The sequence below is a fragment of the Ornithorhynchus anatinus genome, chromosome X2 (assembly GCF_004115215.2).
Source record: "Ornithorhynchus anatinus isolate Pmale09 chromosome X2, mOrnAna1.pri.v4, whole genome shotgun sequence".
Lineage (NCBI taxonomy): Eukaryota > Metazoa > Chordata > Mammalia > Monotremata > Ornithorhynchidae > Ornithorhynchus > Ornithorhynchus anatinus.
This window is the reverse complement of record NC_041750.1, coordinates 10,292,040-10,314,590: the sequence shown is the minus strand read 5'-3', so window position 1 is coordinate 10,314,590 and position 22,551 is coordinate 10,292,040. Positions and strand designations below refer to the sequence as shown.

Genomic DNA, 22,551 nt, shown 5'->3' with positions numbered 1-22,551 from the left:
GGCAAGTCACTTCTCTGTGCCTCAGTTACCTCATCTGTAAAATGGGGATTAAAACTGTGAGCCCCACTTGAGACAACCTGATAACCTACCATGTGCCCTGGGGAAGCTGCCAGTACCTTATCTTTGTGAGGGTGGGGAGGGGGGTCCCCTGGGGTGGATCAGGGATGGAAAATGCAGGTAGTCGGAGAAGATCAAAGTGTTCCCTTTCTTCAGTGCTAATAGGTGATTTTGAAGTTAAGCAGCCCTATTTCCCAGCCTGTTTCCTCTGGAGGAGAGGATGATTAGTAATCAGTTGAACTTAATTGCTGATTTTTCTTTCTCCTCTCTCTCCCTCAGGAGAAAGAGAAGAAGTACATGCTGCCCTTGGACAATCTGAAAATCCGAGATGTGGAGAAAGGTTTTATGTCCAACAAGCACGTTTTTGCCATCTTCAATACAGAACAGAGGTAAGAGGCTTATCTTTCCCTAGGTGATTTGACTAGGCTGACTCAGCACCTAAGTAGATCTCCTCCTCTCATTATTGACTTCAAGGCTCTCTCCACCTCGTTTATCCACTCTCCTCATTTCCTCTTCCCCGACTGGGGCTTTTTTGCTCCTCCCAAGCTTGCCTCTTAGCTGAACCCTCCCATGTCTTGCCTGTCTCTGACCCCTTGTTTTCCTTGTCCTCTGATCCTGGAACACCCTCCCATCTCATCTCCTCTCTCTCCTCTCTCTCTCCTCTCTCTCTCTCTCTCTCTCCTCTCTTCTCTCTCTCTCCTCTCTCTCTCTCTCTCTCTCTCTCCTCTCTCTCTCTCTCTCTCTCCTCTCTCTCTCCTCTCTCTCTCCTCTCTCTCTCCTCTCTCTCTCCTCTCTCTCTCCTCTCTCTCTCCTCTCTCTCTCCTCTCTCTCTCCTCTCTCTCTCCCTCTCTCTCTCCTCTCTCTCTCCCTCTCTCTCTCCTCTCTCTCTCTCTCTCTCTCCTCTCTCTCTCTCTCCCCCTTCCCCCCTACACCCCCTTCAAAGCTCTGCCCCAATCCCACCATCTCCAACAAACCTTCCTGGGCTATTCGTCAATGCCCTTATCAACCTTTCAGTCCCCTCTTGTAATTAGGTAATTATTTAAGTTCATTCTCAGAGAGAGAGTGTGTGTGTATACATGTGCACACATATGCAGATTTTCCAAATAGTACGTATTGGGAAGCAGTGTGGCCTAGTGGTAAGAGCACAGGCCTGGGAGTTCAGGAGACTCCAGTGGTTGCCTATTAATTCATTCAATAGTGTTTATTGAGCGCTTACTATGTGCAGAGCACTGTACTAAGTGCTTGGAATGTACAATTCAGCAACAGAGACAATCCCTGCCCATTGACGGGCTTACAGTCTAATCGGGGGAGACAGACAAAAACAATAGCAATTAAATAGAATCAAGGGGATGTACATCTCATTAACAAAATAAATAAGGTAACAAAAATATATACACATGAGCGGAGGAGTACAGTGCTGAGGGGAGGGGAAGGGAGAGGGGGAGGAGCAGAGGAAAAGGGGGCTTAGCTGAAGGGAGGGGAAGGGGCGGGGGGCAGAGGGAACAGAGGGAAAAGGGGAAGCTCAATCTGGGAAGGCCTCTTGGAGGAGGTGAGCTCTCAGTAGGGCTTTGAAGAGGGGAAAAGAATTAGTTTGGTGGAGGTGAGGAGGGAGGGCATTCCAGGACAGCAGGAGGAAGTGGGCCAGGGGTCGACGGTGGGATAGGCGAGAACGGGGGATGGTGAGGAGGTGGGGGCCTATTTACCTCCGTATAAAACAAAAACTCCTCCCCATTGGCTTTAAAGCTCTCCGTCGCCTTGTCCCCTCCTACCTCACCTCACTTCTCTCCTTCTACAACCCCTGCCCGCACATTTCACTCCTCTAATACTAACCTTATCACTGCGCCTCCATCTCGCCCGTCTGGCTGCCTGCCCCATGTGCTGCCTCTGTCCTGGAACCCCCTCCCTCCTCAAATCCAACAGACAATGACTCTCCCACCTCTTCAAAGCCTTATTGAAGGCACATCCCCTCCAGGAGGTCTTCCCAGACTGTTATCTCCCACTCCCTTCCTTTGCTCTCCCAACCCCACAGTACTTATGTATATATCTAATTTTAATTTTATTTATTCGTATTGATGTCTGTCGCCGCCCTCTAGACTGTAAGCTGGTTGTGGGCAGGGAATGTTACTGTTGTTGTACTTTCCCAAGTGCTTAGTACAGTGCTCTGCACACAGTAAGCGCTTAATAAATGAGATTGAATGAATGAATGAAAGGAGACCTGGCTTCTAATCTCGGCTCCCCCACTTGCTTGCAGTGTGATCTTGGGCAAAGCGCTTTATTTCTCTGGACCTTAGTTTCCTCATTTGTCACATGGGGATTCAGTCCTTGCTCAATGCTTTCTCTGTCTTTTTTCTCTCCTTCTCCCCCACCCCAATTTCATGTGCGGGGGGGGGGGGGGGGGGGAATAGGGACCATTTCTGTTCTGATTGTATGGTATCTGCCCCTGGGCTTGGCTCATAGTAAACACGGAAGCACCATTGTTATTGTTATGAGAGTGCTCACTCTATACAAAGCACAGTGCTAAGCATTTGGAAGAATTCAGTTGAGCTAGTAGACCCTAAAGTACAGATAAGGTGGGAGGGTGAGGGGGGTGGTAATAGAGTTTAAAGACATGTACATAAATGCCCTTGGGGGATAGGTGACATAGGTGACAGCTATCCTGTCTTGCCTGCCCTTGAGGATCTTATCCTGTAACTAGTTTGCCTTGTGCTTCTGTTGTATTTAATGTTTAATGTTGGTATTTGTTAAGCGCTTACTATGTGCCGAGCACTGTTCTAAGCGCTGGGGTAGACACAGGGGAATCAGGTTGTCCCACGTGGGGCTCACAGTCTTAATCCCCATTTTACTGATGAGGTAACTGAGGCACCGAGAAGTTAAGTGACTTGCCCACAGTCACACAGCTGACAGCCGATCCGGGATTCGAACCCATGATCTCTGACTCCAAAGCCCGTGCTCTTTCCACTGAGCCACGCTGCTTCCCTGTCCTTTTAGTATGGTCCATTATACTAAGCTCCTTGGGGGCCGGGAACGTTTCCACTAACTCGATTGTACTGTTCCCTCCACAGAGTTTTGCACCCAGTGCTCTCCTGGCTTAGTGGAAATAATAATTATGGTATTTGGTGGGAGTGTTAGGGTCCACATGTTCACTTAGATGGAGGTGCTCCCTTGCACGCATGGGGCAGACATAGGTGATCTCATGGACTCCTGAGCCATATAGACTCAGCAGCCCACAGGACCAAGCTTCCTGGCGAGCGTGATATAATAGTGTAGTATCACATCGATTGGATTTATAAATAATTCAGGATACCACAGGGTTCTGTTGCTATGAGTTTAGTCTTTCATGTTTTTTTAAAAAGATTATTTCAGCCCCCTACAATTCCACATTTGTCAAGATATAGGGAGTGGGGAGTAAGGTGGGTAGGGATTCTGCAGTGAGTTATCCCATCAGCATTCCCTCAACGTAAGCCCGATGCTGTCAGTCATCTATTGTGGTTTTTGTTAAACACTTACTATGTGCCAAGCATTCTACTAAGTGCTGGGGTAGACACAAGATCATTGGGTCCCATGTGGGGCTCACAGTCTGACTCCCAGGCCTGGGTTCTTTCCACTAGGCCACACTGCTTCTCTAATCTATCAATCCTCTACCACTGATTAGACATTTTTATTGTGTGTAATAATAATAATAATAATAATGTTGGTATTTGTTAAGCGCTTACTATGTGCAGAGCACTGTTCTACGCGCTGGGATAGATACAGGGTAATCAGGTTGTGCCGCATGAGGCTCACAGTCTTAATCCCCATTTTACATATGAGGGAACTGAGGCACAGAGAAGTTAAGTGACTTGCCCACAGTCTCACAGCTGATAAGTGGCAGCCACGTACTTCCTTAGCATGTCAGTTTGCATATTCATTCAATCTTATTGAGCACTTACTGTGTGCTTTGAGCTTGGAAAGTACAATATAGCAGTAAAGAGAGACAATCCCTGCCTACCACGGGCTTACAGTCAGAGGACATGGTCTTTATTTTTTCACATATTCTCAGCTTTCCTTACTCCCGCTCCCACTATTTGAAGACAGTTTGCATCAATCTGCCTCTCCCATTGGGTTTGCAAGCTTCTTGATGGCACGCAGGAACTCAATCTTTTGCTATTATTGTACTCTCAAGCACTTAGTACAGTGGTTTGCATCCAGTAGGCATGCAAAAAAATACTCTTTGTTGATAGCAAAGTACTATCCTGACTGCTGGGTTAATTGCACGAGAATCGATTAAGACCTGCCCTCTGGCCCGCAAGACGCTCAGGGTCTAATGGGGCATAGAGAAAATTCCAGAAGAAATTCAGAAGCAGCATGGACTAAGGGAAAGAGGGCGGTCCTGGGAATCTGAGGACCTAGGTTCTAATCCTGGCTTCACCTCTTAACTGCTGTGACCTTGGGCAAGTCACTTCACTTCTCTGCTCCTCAGTTCCTTCATCTGTAAACCGTGAATTAAGACTGAGCCCCAAGTGGGACATTTGTTTTTTCATTCAATCGAATTTGAGACCATTGTACTAAGCGCTTGAGAGTATAATAGAACAGGCACATGGATGGTGTCCAATCTGATTATCCCATATCTAGGTGCCTGGCACATAGCGAGTGTTTAATTCCATTTAAAAATAATAATGAAAAGTTTGGTCCTTCTGACTCTTCACCTCTCCAACCTGGCTGATATGGACAGACTGCCATGTGAATTTCCCAGTATTTTAAAGGTGATAAAAAAGAGCACGTCTCCTCTGGTGTTGGACAGGAGGATAGGGAGCTGACCCTGGAGTCCCATGAAGATTAATCAATTGATGGTATTTGGGCGGTCACTGGGTACAAAATACTGTACTGAGCACCTGGGAAAATACAATACAAAATTGGGAGATTGTGTGTATATGTAAACACATTTGGTTTCCTGTCAACAGCAGTTGTCTGTCTATAGTAGGGCTTGGGAGGAAACAACATGGCTAAGTGGCAAGAGTGCGGGCCTGGGAGTCATTAGAACCCAAGTCCCCTCACAGCTCTGCCACTAGACTGCTGTATGACCTTGGGCAAGCCACTTTGCTTCTCTGTGCCACAGTTCCCTCATCTACAAAGTGGGGATCCACTACCTCTTCTCTCACCTACTCAGATTGTGAGTCCCATGTGGGACCTGATGATCTTGTATCTACCCAGTGCTTAGTACTACCCTTGACCCATAGTAAGCGCTTAACAAATATCATGACTATTATTCTCCCTTTTGACTTCCTTGGTTTTCCCTGTTACAGGAATGTGTACAAGGACCTGAGGCAAATTGAGCTGGCTTGCGACTCCCAGGAAGATGTGGACAGTTGGAAAGCTTCTTTTCTCCGGGCTGGGGTCTACCCTGAGAAAGATCAGGTAAATTCCATCCGCAAGCTCCTTCCTTCTTGGGCCTGACTTCTGTGAAGACTGGTGGATGTGTTTATTCAAAACTGCCCCATTTAGACCTGCCCCGGGCGTGGCAGGAGCTACCTGGCTGTATCTCCCCCACCCCAAAAATCCCCTTCCCATCCTCCTCAAAGTCAGGCCTTCCGAGGAGAAGTTACGGTGACCTGCTGTGTAATGTATTCTGGGATATGTAGTCCAAGTAGCATTTGCCTTGTGGAATTACAGTCCCCGGAATGAGTTGCAGTTCTACCAGTCTAACACTTCTCGCCTCACTTGAAAGAAAGGGAAGGGGGAAGTGGGGAGTTGTGAATGCAAAACCTGACTTCATCTGGCCCGTAGGCCATTTGAGAGCTGACTTGAACCTATGCAAGACTCTGCTCTCTGGAGCCGGTCTTCGATCCTTGGCCACGGTAGGATCTAGCCCCGACTGCCCAAATGGCTTTCCACCCCAAAGCTGCAGCCTTGTGTCACAGCTCTACTACCGTGACGGGGTTGGGGGGGGGGGGGGGGGGGGGGCGGCGTCTCGGCCGGCTCGGTTCTACCCGTGACTGCTGCTTGAAGTGTGGTGCCAAAGGTCGTCACAGTGCCACTGATGTTGAGAGCATGGCGTGTGCGCCCCGAGTGAGAGAGAGTGGTTGAGATAATGTCTCTCTGGGGCAGAAGGACCCACCAGAAGCAGCCTGTCATGGGGCCTCCGAGCCTAGCGGTTGCAATTCCTTCCATAGACCGTTCCGGTTGTTGTGGTCACATGCGTGCTCAGCAGGCGCAGTATATGTCCGCGTTCATGTTGAGCATGCTCCACTGTGTTCTCCCCCTTGCCTTGCCCAGGCTGAAAACGAGGATGGGGTACAGGAGAACACCTTCTCGATGGACCCTCAGCTGGAGCGGCAGGTAGAGACCATTCGCAACCTCGTCGACTCCTACGTCGGGATTATCAATAAATCCATCCGTGACCTCATGCCAAAGACCATCATGCACCTCATGATCAACAATGTGAGTGGCTCGATTCATTTTATTTTTCTTTTCCCCCCACCTGGGGCTCCCACGCCCCAAAACTGAGGTGGGCCGACAAGGGCTTTGGGAGGCAAATAGTGGTGAAAAGTATGTGGTGTTGAAGAGTGTCAGAACCTCAGTTTGAGGAGACCTGACTTCAGGAGAGGCTTGGCTCCTTTTTCGATGCTGCCAAGCACCAGCAGAGCAGTGTGGCCTGGTGGACAGAGCACAGGCCTGGGAGTCAGAGGACCTGGGTTCTAATTCTGGCTGCTGTGAGACCTTGGGCAAGTCACTTCACTTCTGTGCTTCAGTTTCCTTAATGGAGATTGACTGAGCCCCAAGTGGCACATAGCTTTTAACAGGCCTGTTTCAGAGCACCTAAGCAGAAGCAGCAGTCCTTTGGTGACAGTTTTTGGATGGTTTGGGCAGGAAGGCATCAATGGAGTGTCGGTGGGAGTGGCCAGGGAGATAAAAAAAAGATGGAACTGCCGGTTATTATTGTCATTGTTAATATTAATGATATTTTATTAATAATTGTGGTATTCGTTAAGTACTTACTCTACTAAGCACTGGGGGACCAGGCATGGAATACCATTTTACAGCTGAGGAAACTGAGACACAGAGCAGTAAAGTGACTTGTCCAAGGTCACGCAGTAAGCGCCCGCTCAATAAATACACTGGTCGGGTAGGAGCATTCGAATTCTGCAAGGGATGGTGGGAGTCAGGTGTCCTCCTGCCCCTGTGGTGCCTGTGAGTCTGACGTCCTCTCCTTCCCACCACCGCCCTCGTAGACCAAGGCCTTCATCCACTCAGAGCTGCTGGCCTACCTGTACTCCTCCGCGGACCAAAACAGCCTGATGGAGGAGTCTGCTGACCAGGCGCAGAGAAGGGACGATATGCTGCGCATGTACCACGCCCTGAAGGAGGCCTTGAACATCATCGGCGACATCAGCACCAGCACCATTTCCACTCCTGTCCCTCCCCCGGTGGACGACACTTGGCTCCAGAGTTCGAGCAGCGGTCACAGGTAGAACCACCGGGCCGGCCAGCTGAGACTGCCTTGCCCCTCCCCTCCTCTCCCCCCAACCTCCCCCCGGGTCGTTGTGGGAGGACTGACCCACAGGAGACAGGGATGAAGCTTTGGGGTAGAAAGCAAGGAGTCGCTTCTTGCCTTCCGAATCAGTCAATCAGCTGTATTATTGAGCACTGACTGTGTGCAGAGCACGGTACTAAGTGCTCGGGAGAGCACAGTATAACGGAATCGGTAGGCACGTTCCCTGTCTAAGAGGAACTTTACAGTTGGAAAGGGAGAAACGTACATATCCCTAACTTATTTATATCAAGTACCGTGGGGTTGAGGGAGGGGGTGAATAAAGGGAGCGGATCCGAACATCGGGGATGGGGGCCAGCCCTCGGCTCCTTCAGGGTCGATGACGGAAGGCCTCAACTTTGCCCGCATGTGCCAACTCGGCGTTTAGAAGAAAGGGCGTTGGAAAGAGCAAGCCCGTTTGTGTGTGTTTTTTATGGTATTGGTTGTGCGCTTCCTATGTATCAAACACTGTTCTAAGTACCGGGGTAGGTACAGCTTAATTAGGTTGGACACAGTCCCTGTCCCGCATGGGGCTCGCAGTCTGAGTAGGAAGAACAGGTATCCCCATTGTACGGTTGAGGAAACTGAGGCACAAAGAAGTGAAGCGACTTGCCCAGGTCACACAGCAAGCAATTTGCAGAGCTTCACTGTTTTCCTTTCTTCCAAGGCACTTGGCTGGAATAATAGAGGGAATAGCACAAGTTGAGCATGCGCTATTGGGAAAGAATGGGTCGATGAAACGGATGCTGTTTCTGATCCCCAATGGACTCCCAATTTAATCGTGGGAGGGACCCTCTACTCTCTCAAGCACTTAAAAACAGTGCTCTTTACACAGTAAAAGCTCAGTAAATACCAATGATTTTTTTTTTTTAAGCTCTTACTATGTGCCAGGCACTGCGCTGTGTTGGGGTAGATACAAGTTAATCAGGTTGGACATAGTCCCTGTCCCACATGGGGCTCACAATCTTCATCCCCATTTTGTAGGTGAGGTAACTTAGGTCCCGTGAAGTGACTTGGCCAGGGTCACACAGTCAATCGTATTTATTGTGGTACTTCTTAAGCACTTACTCTGTGCTGGGCACTGTACTAAGCACTGGGGTGGACACAAATTGGGTCAGACACTCTGTACCGCATGGGGCTCAGAGTCTTAATCTCTATTTTACAGATGAGGTAACTGAGGCACAGAGAAGCAAAGTGACTTGTCCAAGGCCACACAGCAGACAAGTGGCGGAGCCGGCATTAGAACCCATGACCTTCTGACTCCCAGACCCGAGCTCTAGCCATTACACCATTTATTGAGCGCTTACTGTGTGCGGAGCACTCTAAGCACTTGGGAGAGTCCACTATGACAATATAATAATAATGTTGGTATTTGTTAAGCGCTTACTATGTGCTGAGCACTGTTCTAAGCGCTGGGATAGACACAGGGGAATCAGGTTGTCCCACTTGGGGCTCACAATCTTAATCCCCATTTTACAGATGAGGTAACTGAGGCACCAAGAAGTTAAGTGACTTGCCCAAAGTCACGCAGCTGACAAGTGGCCGAGCCTATGACCTCTGACTCCAAAGCTCGTGCTCTTTCCACTGAGCCAAGCTGCTTCTCTATATAACAGACACATTCCCTCCCCACGATGAGCTTGCAGTCTAGAGAGGGAGACAGGCATTTAATATAAATAAATAAAATGATGGGTATGTGCTTAATTGCTGTGGGCTTAGAAGGGGGGAAGAATAAAGGGAGCAAGAATGGCAGAGCTGGGATTAGAATCCAGGTCCTTCTGACTCCCAGGCCAGGGCTCTCTCTCGGTGATGGAGGAAAGGTCAAGGGCAAATAGGAAAGACAAGGAGGATGGTCAACCCAAAAGGAGTGTGGGCCGTCAGGTTCCCTGTGGCTTAGTTGCCGAGGTCACGGGTGGCCCCGGAGGGTTCTGTCCTGTGCTGGCTTCTTGAGCCAACTCTTGTGTTTTCCTTCCTCTTACAGTCCAACACCTCAGCGTAGACCTGCTGTGACCGTGCCGCCCCCGGGCCGACCTCCGGCCGTGAGGGGCCCCACTCCGGGGCCCCCTTTGATTCCCGTGCCGGTGGGCACCTCGTCGCCCTTCGTGGCTCCCCCGATCCCTTCCCGCCCTGGACCGCAGATGGTGTTCGCCAACAACGATCCCTTTTCGGCTCCTCCTCAGATCCCGTCTCGGCCGGCCCGCATTCCACCCGGTATCCCCCCGGGTGTGCCCAGGTGAGAGTTGCTCGGATTCTAGCCTTCTCCCCTCGCCCTCCTGAATCCAGCTCCGGGATCAGCGGTGCAACCCCAAAACCCCCTGGACCGGTGGCCTCACCGCAAATCGCGTCTGGGAAGCGACGGGCCAGGGATCGGCCTTCCCGCTAGCATTCCCGCTTCCCTCCCTCCTGGGGTGGCGTGAGGACTGGGGGAGCAGTGGGTGTGTCCAGCGGCTCCCAGCAAGTGAGGGACAATCTGATCTGATGTCCCGCTTCTCTACCCTATGTATGGCTTGCTTGCCTACCTGCCTGCCTGCCTCAGCCCCCCCCGGGCATTTTTCTTCACTAAGATTTTCTGTTCTCCAGTACTCTTGAGGCTGGGGGCCAACATCTTTTTCTTGGCTGATTGGCTTCCCTGTGCTTCTTGTGCTCCTTTGCTCCCGGCCCCTCCAGTGTGACCCCTTTCCCCACGGTGAAGGATGAGAAACTTCTCTGAGGGCCCCAGCCATCTCCCGTGGCTGGGCTGCGTGCCCTTGGGCCTCAGGGATGAGCGTGGCTCAGAACACATCTCCCACGTGCCACTCCCTCCCGACCGACCTCTACAGCCTGGCTCCCGGCCTGAGAAGCAAGAGGAGCCACCCCTCTGGCTAGGGTGGTGGTGGGGTCGCTACCGAAAGAGGCATTAGGAGGCTCTTAAGCAAGAGAGCGGCCTGAAGCAGCTGGGGGAACCCCGGTAACCCTGCGGCAATAGTAATTTCCCTACTTTGCTTTCCTTCCCTAACCCGTACTCCTGTTTTTTTCTTCCCGTGTATCTTTGCAGCAGAAGACCCCCTGCCACTCCGAATCGGCCAACCATTATCCGCCCCGCTGAGCCATCCTTGCTTGATTAAAGTACTTGGGGTGTAGAAAAGCCTGCCTTCAGTTGGGGGTGGGGGGCGGGGGTGTTTCAAACAGACTGATGGGTTCCACTACATCTCAGGCAGGCGGGCTTTCTGCAAACTTGCAACTCTGAGTGACACCAAAGGGTATTTAAAAAAAAAAAAAGTGGTTGAAGGCCGAGGCCCCTACCCTCGCCCGACCCCCTCCATCCACTTTTCACCCCCCTACCCCCACCCCCTCCTCGTCCTCCTTCTCCCTGCCCCCAACCCCCCAGCCAATTAGCCCAACAAATCAAGTGCACTCAGAACCTGTAAATGAATAGAATTTGGGGAGCACGGCCTCTATCCCTAGATATTGAACCCTGCCCCCCCACCTCCCCCAACAAAATAAACTGGAGAGCATTGGGCACATTGCTGGCTTGCACTTAGCACTGATCAAAAGGGGCCTGATTTTGGGACCTACCATACCCCAGGTGAGAGGCAGATGAGCAGGGGATCTGGGATGGGGTTGATGTTCTAAAGTATTGCACTTTGTTGGTGACCCTGGGGGATGAATGGCCTGGGGCACTATTTGAATGTGTGACAGTAAAGGAGCATGAGAGAAGCTGATTTTAGACCCTGGGCTTGTCTGCAGTGTCACCTTTAAAGCCAGCAGCCCCCTCCCTGCCTCGCTCCTCCAATCCCACCCTCCTGGCATCATTTTGTATTAATATATACACATTTAGGGATTTTTTTCTAAACTTTGCTAATCTGATCAGTTTTATAGCTTTGAGGGGGGCCAGAAGGTGGGAGATGGGGGAGGAAGATATAGATATATGAAATCTGTGGGCTCAAAAGCATATTGTTGCCCAGAGAATGACTTTCTGATGATTAAACCTAATGCAAACTGGAGAGATGAAAATCACACCAGCTGAGTCCTTTGTGAACCAAGTCAGATACTCCTTTTAATTGGTTCTTGGGTTTCTGCTGCTTCTAAATTCCCTCTGAAGGAATTTGTGGGAAAGAACAAATCTCATCTGCAGAATTAGCACTTTGGGGGTGGAAAAATGGTCTGGATGTGGCCCCACCCTGAGCCTTTCTTCCTCTGAGTGACTTGTGGGAGGGGAAAATCCAATCAATCAGTGGTATTTATTGAGCACTTACTGCGTGCAGAACATTGTACTGAGTAAGGGCTTAGGAAAGGACGATGAAATAGAGTTGGTAGATCCATTCCCTGTCCACAAGGAGCATACACCCTTGAGGGGGAGGTGGCATGAAAGTAAATTACAGATGGATGTTTTACATAAGTGCTGTGGGGATGGGTGGATAATAATTGTGGTCTTTAAGCGCTTTACTGTACCAGGCACTGTACTAAGCGCTGCGGTAGATCAGGATAATCAGGTTGGACACAGTCCCTGTCTCAATATTAAGGCCCATTTTACAGATGAGGAAACAGGCACAGTGAAATTCAGTAACTTGCCCGAGGTCACCCAGCAGGCAGATGGCAGAGCCTAGATGAGAATCCAGGTCCTCCGACTCCCAGGTCTATGCCCTTTCCACTAAGCCACACTGCTTCTCAAAGTGCTTAAGCGGATACGGACCCAAGTGCATAGTCACTGCAGAGTGGGAAAGTGAGGGCTGAGTCGGGGAAGGCCTCTTGGAGGAGATGTGATTTTAGTAGGGCAAAATTCACCTTTCTCACCAGGCTGAATGACCACTCCCAGTGCTTTAGAATGGATCTGCCTCCCTCTCTTCTTCTCCTCCACCCCACCCCACCCCAGAGTTCTCAGCTTCAGTTGGGGCTGCACTGGGAATCCTGGCATCCTGACTGGAATCCAGTCTTGGGCAGAGGATGGAGTTTGAAAGTAAAACATCCTGTGATGGTGAGATGATGGGGAGAAGGAATCAGCAATTCAGTCATATTTATCGAACGCGTACCGTGTGCAAAGCCCTGTATTAAGAGCTAAGCATGGCTACCACCTGCCAGGGAATTAGCGGAGCGACCCCCACCCCCCAAACCTTGAGAGCCTTCTCTGTGTTAGAGAAGAGGAGGAGGAGGGGTGCCCGAGGAGAGCCGATCTGCTTTTTATTCCGAGATCAGGCCTCTCTTTGGAGTGGGAGGAGAGGTGGGAACAAGGGATTTCAGTTTAGAAGAAGGTACCCTGGCAGGGTAGGGTAGGCCAGAGCAGCCTCCGCTGTCCGAGGCCTTGGTGTGAGAGTGGTCTGGACAGATGGTGGGCAGGGTCCCAAGGAGGGCATCCCGACATTCGCTCCCTTATCATTCACTTCTCCTATTGCATTGAGACACATACACACGATTTTTAAATGGAATTGGTAAGAACACTCCAGACCCTGTGGTATTTGGACAGATGGAGTTGTATATATTTTTCCTTTGAAGATTGTATGAGTAACTGTAAAATGAGAGGATTTTCAAAAAAAAAAAAAATCCAAATTCAGTTCAAGCTGATGCTGTATAGGAATCTCTGGGGTCAGCTTCCTGAAAATGTATTTTCCTGGGGCCTCAGGATGGTCTTACCCTCTCCCCTATGCCGCTGCCCTCTTCTCCCTGCCCCCCTCCCCCCAACAATACCCTAACCCTGAAGCTGGTGTAGCAGCTGGGTTTTGGGACTTGCTTCTAGGCTTCTGGCCCTCAATAGCCCAGGTGCAAGGTGGGGGGTGGGGGTGAGCTAACTGGGCTCACTGAGCCACTCTTTGATGCCCAGTACACAGACCTGAATTGTCCCCTCTGAGGCCGAAGCCCAAGTGATCTTGGAGTTTTCTCGGTGGCTTGGGGTGCTGCTTGCTGAGGTGACTTTGATCTGAGCAGCTCCCAACCTACCTGCTGTGCAAGACCTTTGCTCGGTGCCCTGGGAGGGGCTCAACTGCTCGCTTTGTGGTCTGAGAAGCACTTGAGCAAATAGGTCGGGGCACGATGCGGCCACCCAGCTGCAGAGAGGCCAGGGTAGAGTCTTTTCTCCTGATACTTGCTTGGTGGCAGGGCTTGTGGTTTTTTTGGACACACTGAATCAAATGGAGGGGGGGTTCCAGGGGTGGGGAGTTGGGGAGAGACACATTTCCTCCTATGAGCTGACCCAGTGGCCCTGATTGGAACGGGAGCGGGGCCTCTGTCTTTTTTTCTCTACTGTTCATTATTCAGTTGGAAAATTGTAAGTGCCTCCACTGTGTATCCTATTAATAAACTAAAATAAAGGGAAAATCTCTGCTGGTGGCAGCTGTCTGGCCCTTTTGTGTTGGTCTCTGTATCATCCCTGGATGTTTTCTCTCCTGCTGTTTATCCCTGAGGTGGTGATCAGGTGACCAGGGTAAAACGGAAGGATAGTCTGTCTTCTGGCTGTCTTGAGTCCCAGATCTCCCCTTCCCACACTCCCCTTGTCACTCCTTGCCTTTTGGCTCATGGGTCCTTCTCTGCCAAGGTGACGGTGTTCTCTTCTGCCTAAACTCCGCTGCCTCTGCCATTCCTGCTGGCCAGGAGTCCTCAGGGCAAGATTCTGGCCCTTTGCCTAGCGGGAGCAGGAGAGCCAGCTCTTCAAGAGTTGGTGCCCACCTCTGTCCCCAGTCTGGGTTGGCAGCTCAAAGCCCCCTTGCTGGCTTGAAGGCTTGGCACAAGGAGCTTTGAGAAGGAAGGGCTGAAGGTCCTGCTTCAGATGGGAAGCAGTGAGGCCAAACTTTAAGACTGGGTCTTTCTAACAGCATGGCTTTGATTTTACAAGAAGCCTTTTACGGTGGCGATTCTTGGGACCTTATCCCCCTGCTCTTCACTTCTCTTCCCCAGCGTGCTTCCCCGGCTCCTGGGAGTCCTGCTGAGATCCAGGCTTTCTGGCCCTTGATCTTTTCGCTCCCAAATAATGTTGGTATTTGTTAAGCGCTTACTATATGCAGAGCACTGTTCTAAGCACTGGGGTAGATATAGGGTAATCAGATTGTCCCACGTGAGGCTCACAGGTAATCCCCATTTTACAGATGAGGTAACTGTGGGCAAGTCACTTAACTTCTCTGTGCCTCAGTCACACAGCTGACAAGTGGCAGAGCTGGGAGTCGAACCCATGACCTCTGACTCCGAAGCCCAGGCTCTTTCCACTGAGCCACGCTGCTTCCCTAAAATAAATAAAATGCTGGTATTTGTCAAGCGCTTACTACATGCAGAGCACTGTTCTAACTGCTGGGGTAGATACAGGAGAATGAGGTTGTCCCACATGAGGCTCACAGTCTTCATCCTCATTTTACAGATGAGGGAACTGAGGCACAGAGAAGTGAAGTGACTTGCCCACAGTCACACAGCTGCCAAGGGGCAGAGTTGGGATTCAAACCCATGACCTCTGACTCCCAAGCCCGGGCTCTTTCCACTGAACCACGCTGCTTCTCTGGTAGGAGGCTTCCATTTTGGTGAACTGGTTTGGCAGAACAGCTCTCTTGGGGCCCAGCTGAGTCCTTTGTGTCAACTGCGACTCCAGCTTTCATCGGGCACTCACCTCTCAGAGGAAATTTCCTGTGTGGTACTGGGGGTCTTTCCTGACACACACATCCAATGTCTTTTTGCTTCAGTTCCTCCTTGCCTTGTGTGTACTTACCTATACTCTACCACACCCCCCCCCCCCCCCCCAAACACACACACACTTCCATCCTGTAGCCTCCTTGCTTTTGTAGTGTTGAGGATGAGGGGTGGGAATCAATGGAAAGAACCTGGGCCTAGGAGTCAGAGGACCTTGGTTCTAAGCCTGGCTCCATCCTGTACTAATCTGTTCTCCACTTCCGCATCTGTAAAATGGAGGTGCAATGCTTGCTTTCCTTCCTAACTTAAACGTAAGCCCCATGTGGGACCTGGTTATCCTAAGTCTTTCTCAGTGCTCGGCACAAAGGAAGCACAGGTGACAACTTGAAGGCAAGCCTCCCCGTAAATGCTGCCCTGCTCCTCCGTAAATGCTGCACTGCTCCTCCGGGTCCAAACCCCACCTTACCTTGAGGGCAACGAGGGACCTCAAGCTGCTGTAGGCTAAGGATACATCCAAGGATCAGGGTGAAAGGCCATGGGGCTAAATGTGGAGGCTCAGTGGAGTAGTGAAGAACAGGAGTGTAGCAAGCCTGGGTGCTTTGATGGGCAAGGATTAGAGGGAGAGGGGAGAGGCTTTTCTCTTGGGCATAGGGGGGCTACAAAAGGTCCACCTGGGCACCCAGGCCTGATCCGTTAGGGGTAGTAACCACTCTGGTGGCAATCTAAGGCCACAAGGGGGATGAGGCGTGTTAAGCAGTACGTGGACTTAGAAAAGAAACAAGTTCTGTTCCGGCCTGGGCCCTGCCCCTCATGGCAATACCAGGAGGAACAGAATAACCTAGTGGAAAGAGCCCAGGACTGGGCAAGACCTGGGTTCTACTCCCAGCAATGCCATATGCCTGCTGGCCTTAGATTTGGAGCCCCAGCTGGAACAAGGCCCATGTCTGCTCTGGACCCACCCCACTAATCGGCACAGCACTTACTATGAGCTGAGCCCTAACCAATACTACGATAGAGGCTTATTATGACGGTTCACGGCAGAGTGAAATCAGGGCATCTGGGGGCTTCACGAGTGATGAAACAGCTCATGACTGCCCCTTAGGAGGATCCAAAGAACCAAAGTCCACCTTGAGAGCCATGGTCTTTCTCCCAGTTCTTCCTTCGAAGCAAACCTTCAGGAACTTGGAAAAAATGAGAGTGTATGTTAAGAGGGGGTGGGGTGAATTTTTATTTCAAGGTCTGTGAAAGGTGAGAAGTGAAATTCTGGGTTGGCCCTGAGGGGGTGGGAGGGTGGAGGAGAATGGAGGGGAGGGAGGAGAGACCTATGACTGCGCTGCGGCCGGGATGGAGAACGAACATCTGCCCAGCTGCTCTCCTCCTTCTCCACTCTCCTGCTGTTCTCCGGGCAGAAACGTTTTCAACTCTTGTTTTTTCTCTCTTGTGCTCAGGCGACCGCCTCCTTCTGCTCCTTCCCGGCCCTTCTTCTGACCTGCCGTCCCTGGCCTGCATCAAGAAATGCCTCTGCCCCGCAGTCAGTCTGAGGCCCTCCCCCGTCTGCACCAGTTCAGTCTTCAGCCAAGCTCGGCTCCGGGGCCTGCAGTTGCCCCTGGCTGGGCGGCTGGGTCCGTCCGCCCGATGGGGGGTTGGCGCCTGAGGCCCGAACCCCGATAGGAATCACTGTGGCAGCCCAATCCCTTCCCTCTTGACCTGTGGTTCCTCCACCCTCCTCTCTCCCTTCTCGGGCCTTGTGGCCCCCGACCAATACTAGAGAGAGGGTAACTTGGCTCAGTATGGCCTCCACCCAGCACCTAGCAGAGTGTTGACAGTGGAGAAATGTGCAACGGAGTCTCTAAACCAGAACCAGGAAACTGAGCAGGGAGGCTCCCAGCTAAATAGAGGAAGAGGTAGAGAGCTCAGCTGGCGGCTTGGGGCTGAGGGGGGCGTGGGGGGGAAGAGGGAAAGAGTTGGAAAGGTGACTGCTTGGTCCCCAGGGGAGGGGGCAGTAGCCCCTCTGCACATACTTTAGCCCATGAGGGAGCCTGATTAGTAGATCCAAAACCTTTAATCCCTCCATTCTGCCCCCAACTAGCTGCCCCAGCTGTAGGGGCAGCAATCATGGCCCCTGCCCCAGGGGAGGCATCCTGGCCTGTTGTGGCCCCTACCCCCTTATGGGGGGAGCCTCACGGGCCAGCCCAGGCATTTGAGTCCGGGGGTGGCAATGGCAGGGGGTGGTAGGCCTTGGGGGGGAGGGGTGTGGGGGGAGAGGGTGCCCTCTGGACCATCTTCTAATAAACTGTCCTGGGTAAGTGGCACATTGTTTGTTTCATTGAAGAGTCCCGCTGATAGGCGAGTCCTTGGCGGGCCCCTGAGCCAGATCTTCTTGGTGCTGGGTTAGGGCAAGCCCTGCCTTCTCTCTCTCTCTCTCTCTCTCTCTCTCTCTCTGGGGCGGCCAGCCAGGGAGTGCAGTGGCTGAGCCAGAACGAGACCCCAGGGGCTCCAACCCGTACCTCCACGGCTCTGGCTTTCCACTTCCCGGGGTAGGGGAGTAGACATTCCAGAGTCTCGACCACAAGGGTAATTTAGGCTCCTGCTGTCACTTCCCAAGCATTGGCATTTGTTTAGGACGGAAATAGCTAAGCTCACTAGGAGCCTCAGGGGAGGATAGGAACTACATTGCAGAGGTAAACTGAGCCCAGCTGCCCAAGCAGGGAGGGACTGAGAACCGAAGGAGTAAGGAGGGGAAATGGTTCTTGCGGCTTCTGGAAGCCAAGGGTGAGGCGAGGGGGATTGAGGCAGTGTTGGTTCCATAGTAGGGAGGGAGAAGGGGATGGAGTTGAGCAGGGGGAGGTCCACCAAGCCAGGCCCCTGGCGTTTGTGCTGGTCTCTGCCACCAGAAAGCAAGGAAATCTGCCCTCCTCCCACCCCTGTGAGGGAAGAGAGTTGATATGCCCCTTCCTTCAGTGACTGACTAAACGGGTTACCCCAGGCGGGGGCCACATAAATGAGATTTAATGGAGGAAGGAACAGAGGTAATGTGAGAGAGACTTTGACAGGGAGGGTGACAGCCCCTGGCCCTCTCGCTCTCAGATCTTGCTGAGTCCTCTGGCCGAGCCTATGCCTGCAGCTCAGTGTCTGTTTCGGTGAGGAGGGGACCTTCGGGTGGGAAATTGAGGGAGGAATAAGAGTCGCTGGGTGCTTTCCCCTGACCAGAGGGGAAGCCAGAAACCTCCCGGTCAGATCACCTCCTGGGACCCCGCTCCCTTAGCAGCGGCCCATCCGATCAGGCCAGCTATCTTACTGAAGGAAAGGAGGTTGAAGAGCCAGGGTGCGACAGAGCCAGTGTCAGCAGGGAAAGGAGGCGAGAAGGAAGGAAGGATGTCAAACTCGGTGTGTCCTGGACCTAGGACAGACTTCTTATCTTTAAAGGCACCTTACAGTAAAGAGTGAAAGTACAAGGCTCAAGGTTTGGGGGTAGGAAGGAGGGAGTGACAGCAGCAGATGAGGAAGAGCTATGGAACCCACAGCCTGGATCCAAACCCCGGTCTTCCCCATTTCACTCCCTTCAACAAAAGGGAGGGGCTGGCCCGGCTCCTGCTTCCCTGAAGGGGGACGGAGGAAGAAAAAAAAAAAAGCCCTTTCCCCCCTACAGGGGTGAACAAGAGAGCACCCAGGGGTTCGAGGCCAGGAGAGGATGCTGGGGAGACCCCGGCTGCAGGTGTTTAAGGCACGGAGGAAGTCTGTCCCATGATGAAGGGAGCGAGTTATCACAGGGGCAGCAGACCCGGCTCTGGCTGCCACTTTTCAGGGTCACGTCTGGGACCGGACCAGGATCGAGGCCTGGCCTGTGGGCCAAGAAGTCCTGGAAGGGGAGCAACCATCTGGGTTCTAGCCCCCAACTGCCCTCTAGATGCTTGTGGGTGAATCCTGCCTCTCCCTAGGCCTCAGGTTCCCTGTCTGTTCTCCACCCTCCCCTTTCCCTCTGGGACCAGCCAGGCTGAGAGGTAGGAGGGCTAGAATGAAAAAGAAAACGCCACCAGCCTAGAACCTCCCCCACCTACCCTCACAGCCCCACCGCTGGTTGTAGGGTAGAGCCCGGAGGCCGCCTCCTCCCTCTCCTCGTTCCCGAGCAACCAGGCCTGGATGGGAGGCAAAAGAGATGGCAGGAGCTTCACTCCGCTTTGTATAACCTTGCCAGGAAAGGGAGGAGAAAAGAGCAGCCCAGGAAAAAATGGCAGCAACTTGGAAGAGCCTAGGACAGCCTGCCCAAAGCCCCCATGGTGTCCTACCTAGCCCTTGGTCAGCCCCTCCCCCTGGGGCTACGTGTGCAGACTCTTCTTCTCATCAAAGAGGCTCTTGAGCATGTAGACCTGCAGGAAGGCCACCAGCAGCAGGAGCCCCAGATTCACAGCCGACCAGAAATTGACACGGTCCAGGTTATCCTCCTGCAGGTTGCGGTCCCGGGCCTCAAAAGCGCGTAGCAGGGTCAGCACCTGTATGCTGCGTTCCAGCCTTGTCTTCATCATCTCAATCGACTCCTAGGGGGAAAGAACAAAAGCTGGGGGTGGGGGGCAGGGGAATGGGGAGGTGAAAAACTACAACCACATGACCGGGGGAGGGAGAGAAACGTAAAGGAGTCCCCCCCGGGCCAGGAGGGACGTGAGCTAGCCCAGAGGGACTGGACAAGCAAGCCAGAGGCTCCGCTTCTCTGTCTGGGGCAGAAGCCCGGTGACAGGACGGCCAAATGGAAGGAGAAATGGAAGAGGGGAAAAGGAGGCAGTCGGGCCAAACGGGAGCGGGAGTCTCTTCGTGTCTCTCTCCCAGGATCTTAACCCATCTTCCCCTCGCACACCTTGATATCCTCGATCTTGATGTCTAGCATCTCCTCTGGCTCCACCACTTCGGCCCAGTCGTCACCCTCCTCGTCATCTTGCAGGCTGTCAAAGATGAGCTCGAAGAAAACCAGCTTCTCTGAGATAGTGCTGAAGGAGTTGTCAAAGCACAACTTGTAGTCTCCTGCCTCAGTAGGCTCCACTCTGGGAAGCAGACAAGAGGAAGGTGATCCCCTCCATTCCCTCACCTGCTCAGCCTCCTGCTTCTCTCCTCACATCTTCCCCCAAGCCTGCGTTTTTGCGCGGGGAGCCAGGAAGGGCTGGGGAGTCGGTTACTAGAGACCAGGTGAAGCAGGTTACATAGCTGAAAGAGAAGTGTAACCGAACCCTTCAGAAGTAGGGCACAGCAGAGCTGGGGGACCGTTCAGGGGAGTCTCGGGAAGAGAGGCTGGGGTGGCTGGGCCGAGGTGGCAGAGATGCCACGGCAGCCCGGGAGGGAAGGGGGGGAAACGGGGTCACTCACGTATGCACCCCATCCGACTTGCGGTACTCGTTGATCAGCAGCACACCCAGAGGACTCTCCAGGGTGAAGTCCACATCCAGCCCGGCTCCACCGATGACCTGGGAGACAGGCAGCCTACACTCGGACGAGGTACCACGACAGCCCACGGGGGGCAACTCGGGTGGGAGGGGAGGCGTGGCACGGGGGACCACAAGAGCAACCTGACCAAAATAAGAGGTGGGTGGTATCTGGGGGGAAGACGAACAGTAATATTAATAAGGAGGAGCAGCACGGTCTAGCGGAAAGAGCACGGGCCTGGAGATAGAGGACCTGGGTTTCAATCCCGGCTCTGCCAGTAGCCTTTTGTGTGACCCCGGGCAGGTCACTTCACTTCTTGACCCCAGTTTCCTCATCTGTAAAACTGGGATTCAATACCTGCTCTCCCTCCTATTTTGACCGAGCTCTTTGTGAGGCCAGGGCTGTGTCCAAGCCGACTAACCTCTATCTAACCAGCACTCAGAACGGTGCTCGATACGCAGTAAGCACTTAAATACCACAGTCATAGAAATCACGGCATTTGTTGCTAAGCACTTACTCCGTGCCAAGTACTATATTAAACCCTGGGGTGGGTATGGTATAATCAGATCAGATGCCGACACTGCCCCAGAGGGGACTCAAAGTCCAAGTGGGTGGGAGAACAGATATTTAATCCCCATTTTACAGGTGAGGAAACCGAGGCACAAAGTCAAGCGACTTGCCCGAGGCTACACAGCAGAGTTAGAACTCAGATCCTCCGACTCCCAACTCTTTCCACTGAGCCACAGTGCTTCCCACATGAATAGCTACTCCCCGTCCCCAGTGACCATTCCTCCCTCAAGATCAGCCCCCCTTAGAGAAGCAGCGTGGCTTAATGGCAAGAGTCCAGGCTTGGGAGTCGGAGGCCATGGGTTCAAATCCCCGTTCCGCCGCCTGTCAGCTGTGTGACTCTGGGCAAGTCACTTTGCTTCTCCGGGCCTCAGCTACCTCACCTGGAAAAGGGTGATGAAAACCGTGAGCCCTACATGAGGCAACCCAAAGACCTCGTATCTACCCCCATGCTCAAAACAGTGCCTGGCATGTAGTAAGCGCTTAACAAATACCAACATTATTATTCATTCATTCATTCAATAGTATTTATTGAGCACTTACTATGTGCAGAGCACTGTACTAAGCGCTTGGAATGTACAAATCGGCAACAGATACAGTCCCTGACCATTGATGGGCTTACAGTCTAATCGGGGAAGACAAAAACAATAGCAATAAATATTGTTAGAGCATTATTATTAGGTCATGGCTCTGCCACGTGTCTGCCGTGTGACCTTGGGCAGGTCGCCTCACACTTCTCCGAGCCCCAGCTAAAACCATGAGCCCTAGGTGGGACAACCCGATGACCTCGTATTTATTTTGTTAATGAGATGTACATCCCCTTGATTCTATTTATTGTTATTGTTTTTGTCTGTCTGTCTCCCCCGATTAGACTGTAAGCCCGTCAATGGGCAGGAACTGTCCCTATCTGTTGCCGATTTGTACATTCCAAGCGCTTAGTACAGTGCTCTGCACATAGTAAGTGCTCAATAAATACTATTGAATGAATGAATACCCCCGCACTCAGAGCGGTGCTTGGCACGTAGTAAGCGCTTAACAGATACCATTATTATTATTGAAGCATTATAATAATGTTGGTATTTGTTAAGCGCTTACTATGTGCTTAGCACTGTTCTAAGCGCTGGGGTAGATAAAGGGCAATCAGGTTGTCCCACGTAAGGCTCACAGTCTTAATCCCCATTTTACAGATGAGGTAACTGAGGCACAGAGAAGTTAAGTGACTTGCCCACACTCACACTAGGTCATGGCTCTGCACGTGTCTTCCGCGTGACCTTGGGCAGGTCGCTTCACACTTCTCCGAGCCTCAGCTACCTCATCCGTAGAAGGTGGATGGAGCCCCGTGAGCCCCCTGTGGGACGGTCTCCACAGCGGTGCTCAGTACAGCGCCTGGCGAATGGTAGGCGCTTCCCAAATCCCGTCATTCCGAACCCCAC

At 52.2% G+C, this 22,551-nt stretch overlaps 2 protein-coding genes across 11 annotated transcripts in view; one reads left to right on the top strand and one right to left on the bottom strand.

Annotated features, from left to right (window-relative positions):
• Positions 1-17,074, top strand: part of DNM2 (dynamin 2) — a 72,144-nt gene extending 55,070 nt beyond the window's left edge. For 4 of the 10 annotated variants that reach the window (XM_029052874.2, XM_029052870.2, XM_029052873.2 and 1 more), the window contains 6 exons: positions 337-446; positions 5,340-5,451; positions 6,310-6,474; positions 7,266-7,501; positions 9,543-9,794; positions 10,596-10,819. In XM_029052874.2, the coding sequence (XP_028908707.1) occupies positions 337-446; positions 5,340-5,451; positions 6,310-6,474; positions 7,266-7,501; positions 9,543-9,794; positions 10,596-10,665 (945 nt within the window). In that variant the 3' untranslated portion in view covers positions 10,666-10,819. Of the gene's footprint in view, positions 1-336; positions 447-5,339; positions 5,452-6,309; positions 6,475-7,265; positions 7,502-9,542; positions 9,795-10,595; positions 10,820-16,590 lie in introns of those variants that run through there. The other 6 variants (XM_029052876.2, XM_029052878.2, XM_029052877.2 and 3 more) reach the window with 3 other exon arrangements.
• Positions 17,075-18,119: 1,045 nt separating this feature from the next.
• The window catches only part of TMED1 (transmembrane p24 trafficking protein 1), a 4,686-nt gene continuing 254 nt past the window's right edge, over positions 18,120-22,551 (bottom strand). Inside the window, exons 2-4 of the mRNA XM_029052890.2 lie at positions 20,495-20,592; positions 19,992-20,175; positions 18,120-19,677 (exon numbers count right to left, since the gene is read on the bottom strand). Coding sequence (XP_028908723.1) covers positions 19,459-19,677; positions 19,992-20,175; positions 20,495-20,592 — 501 coding nt within the window. The 3' untranslated portion in view covers positions 18,120-19,458. The remainder of the gene's footprint in view (positions 19,678-19,991; positions 20,176-20,494; positions 20,593-22,551) is intronic.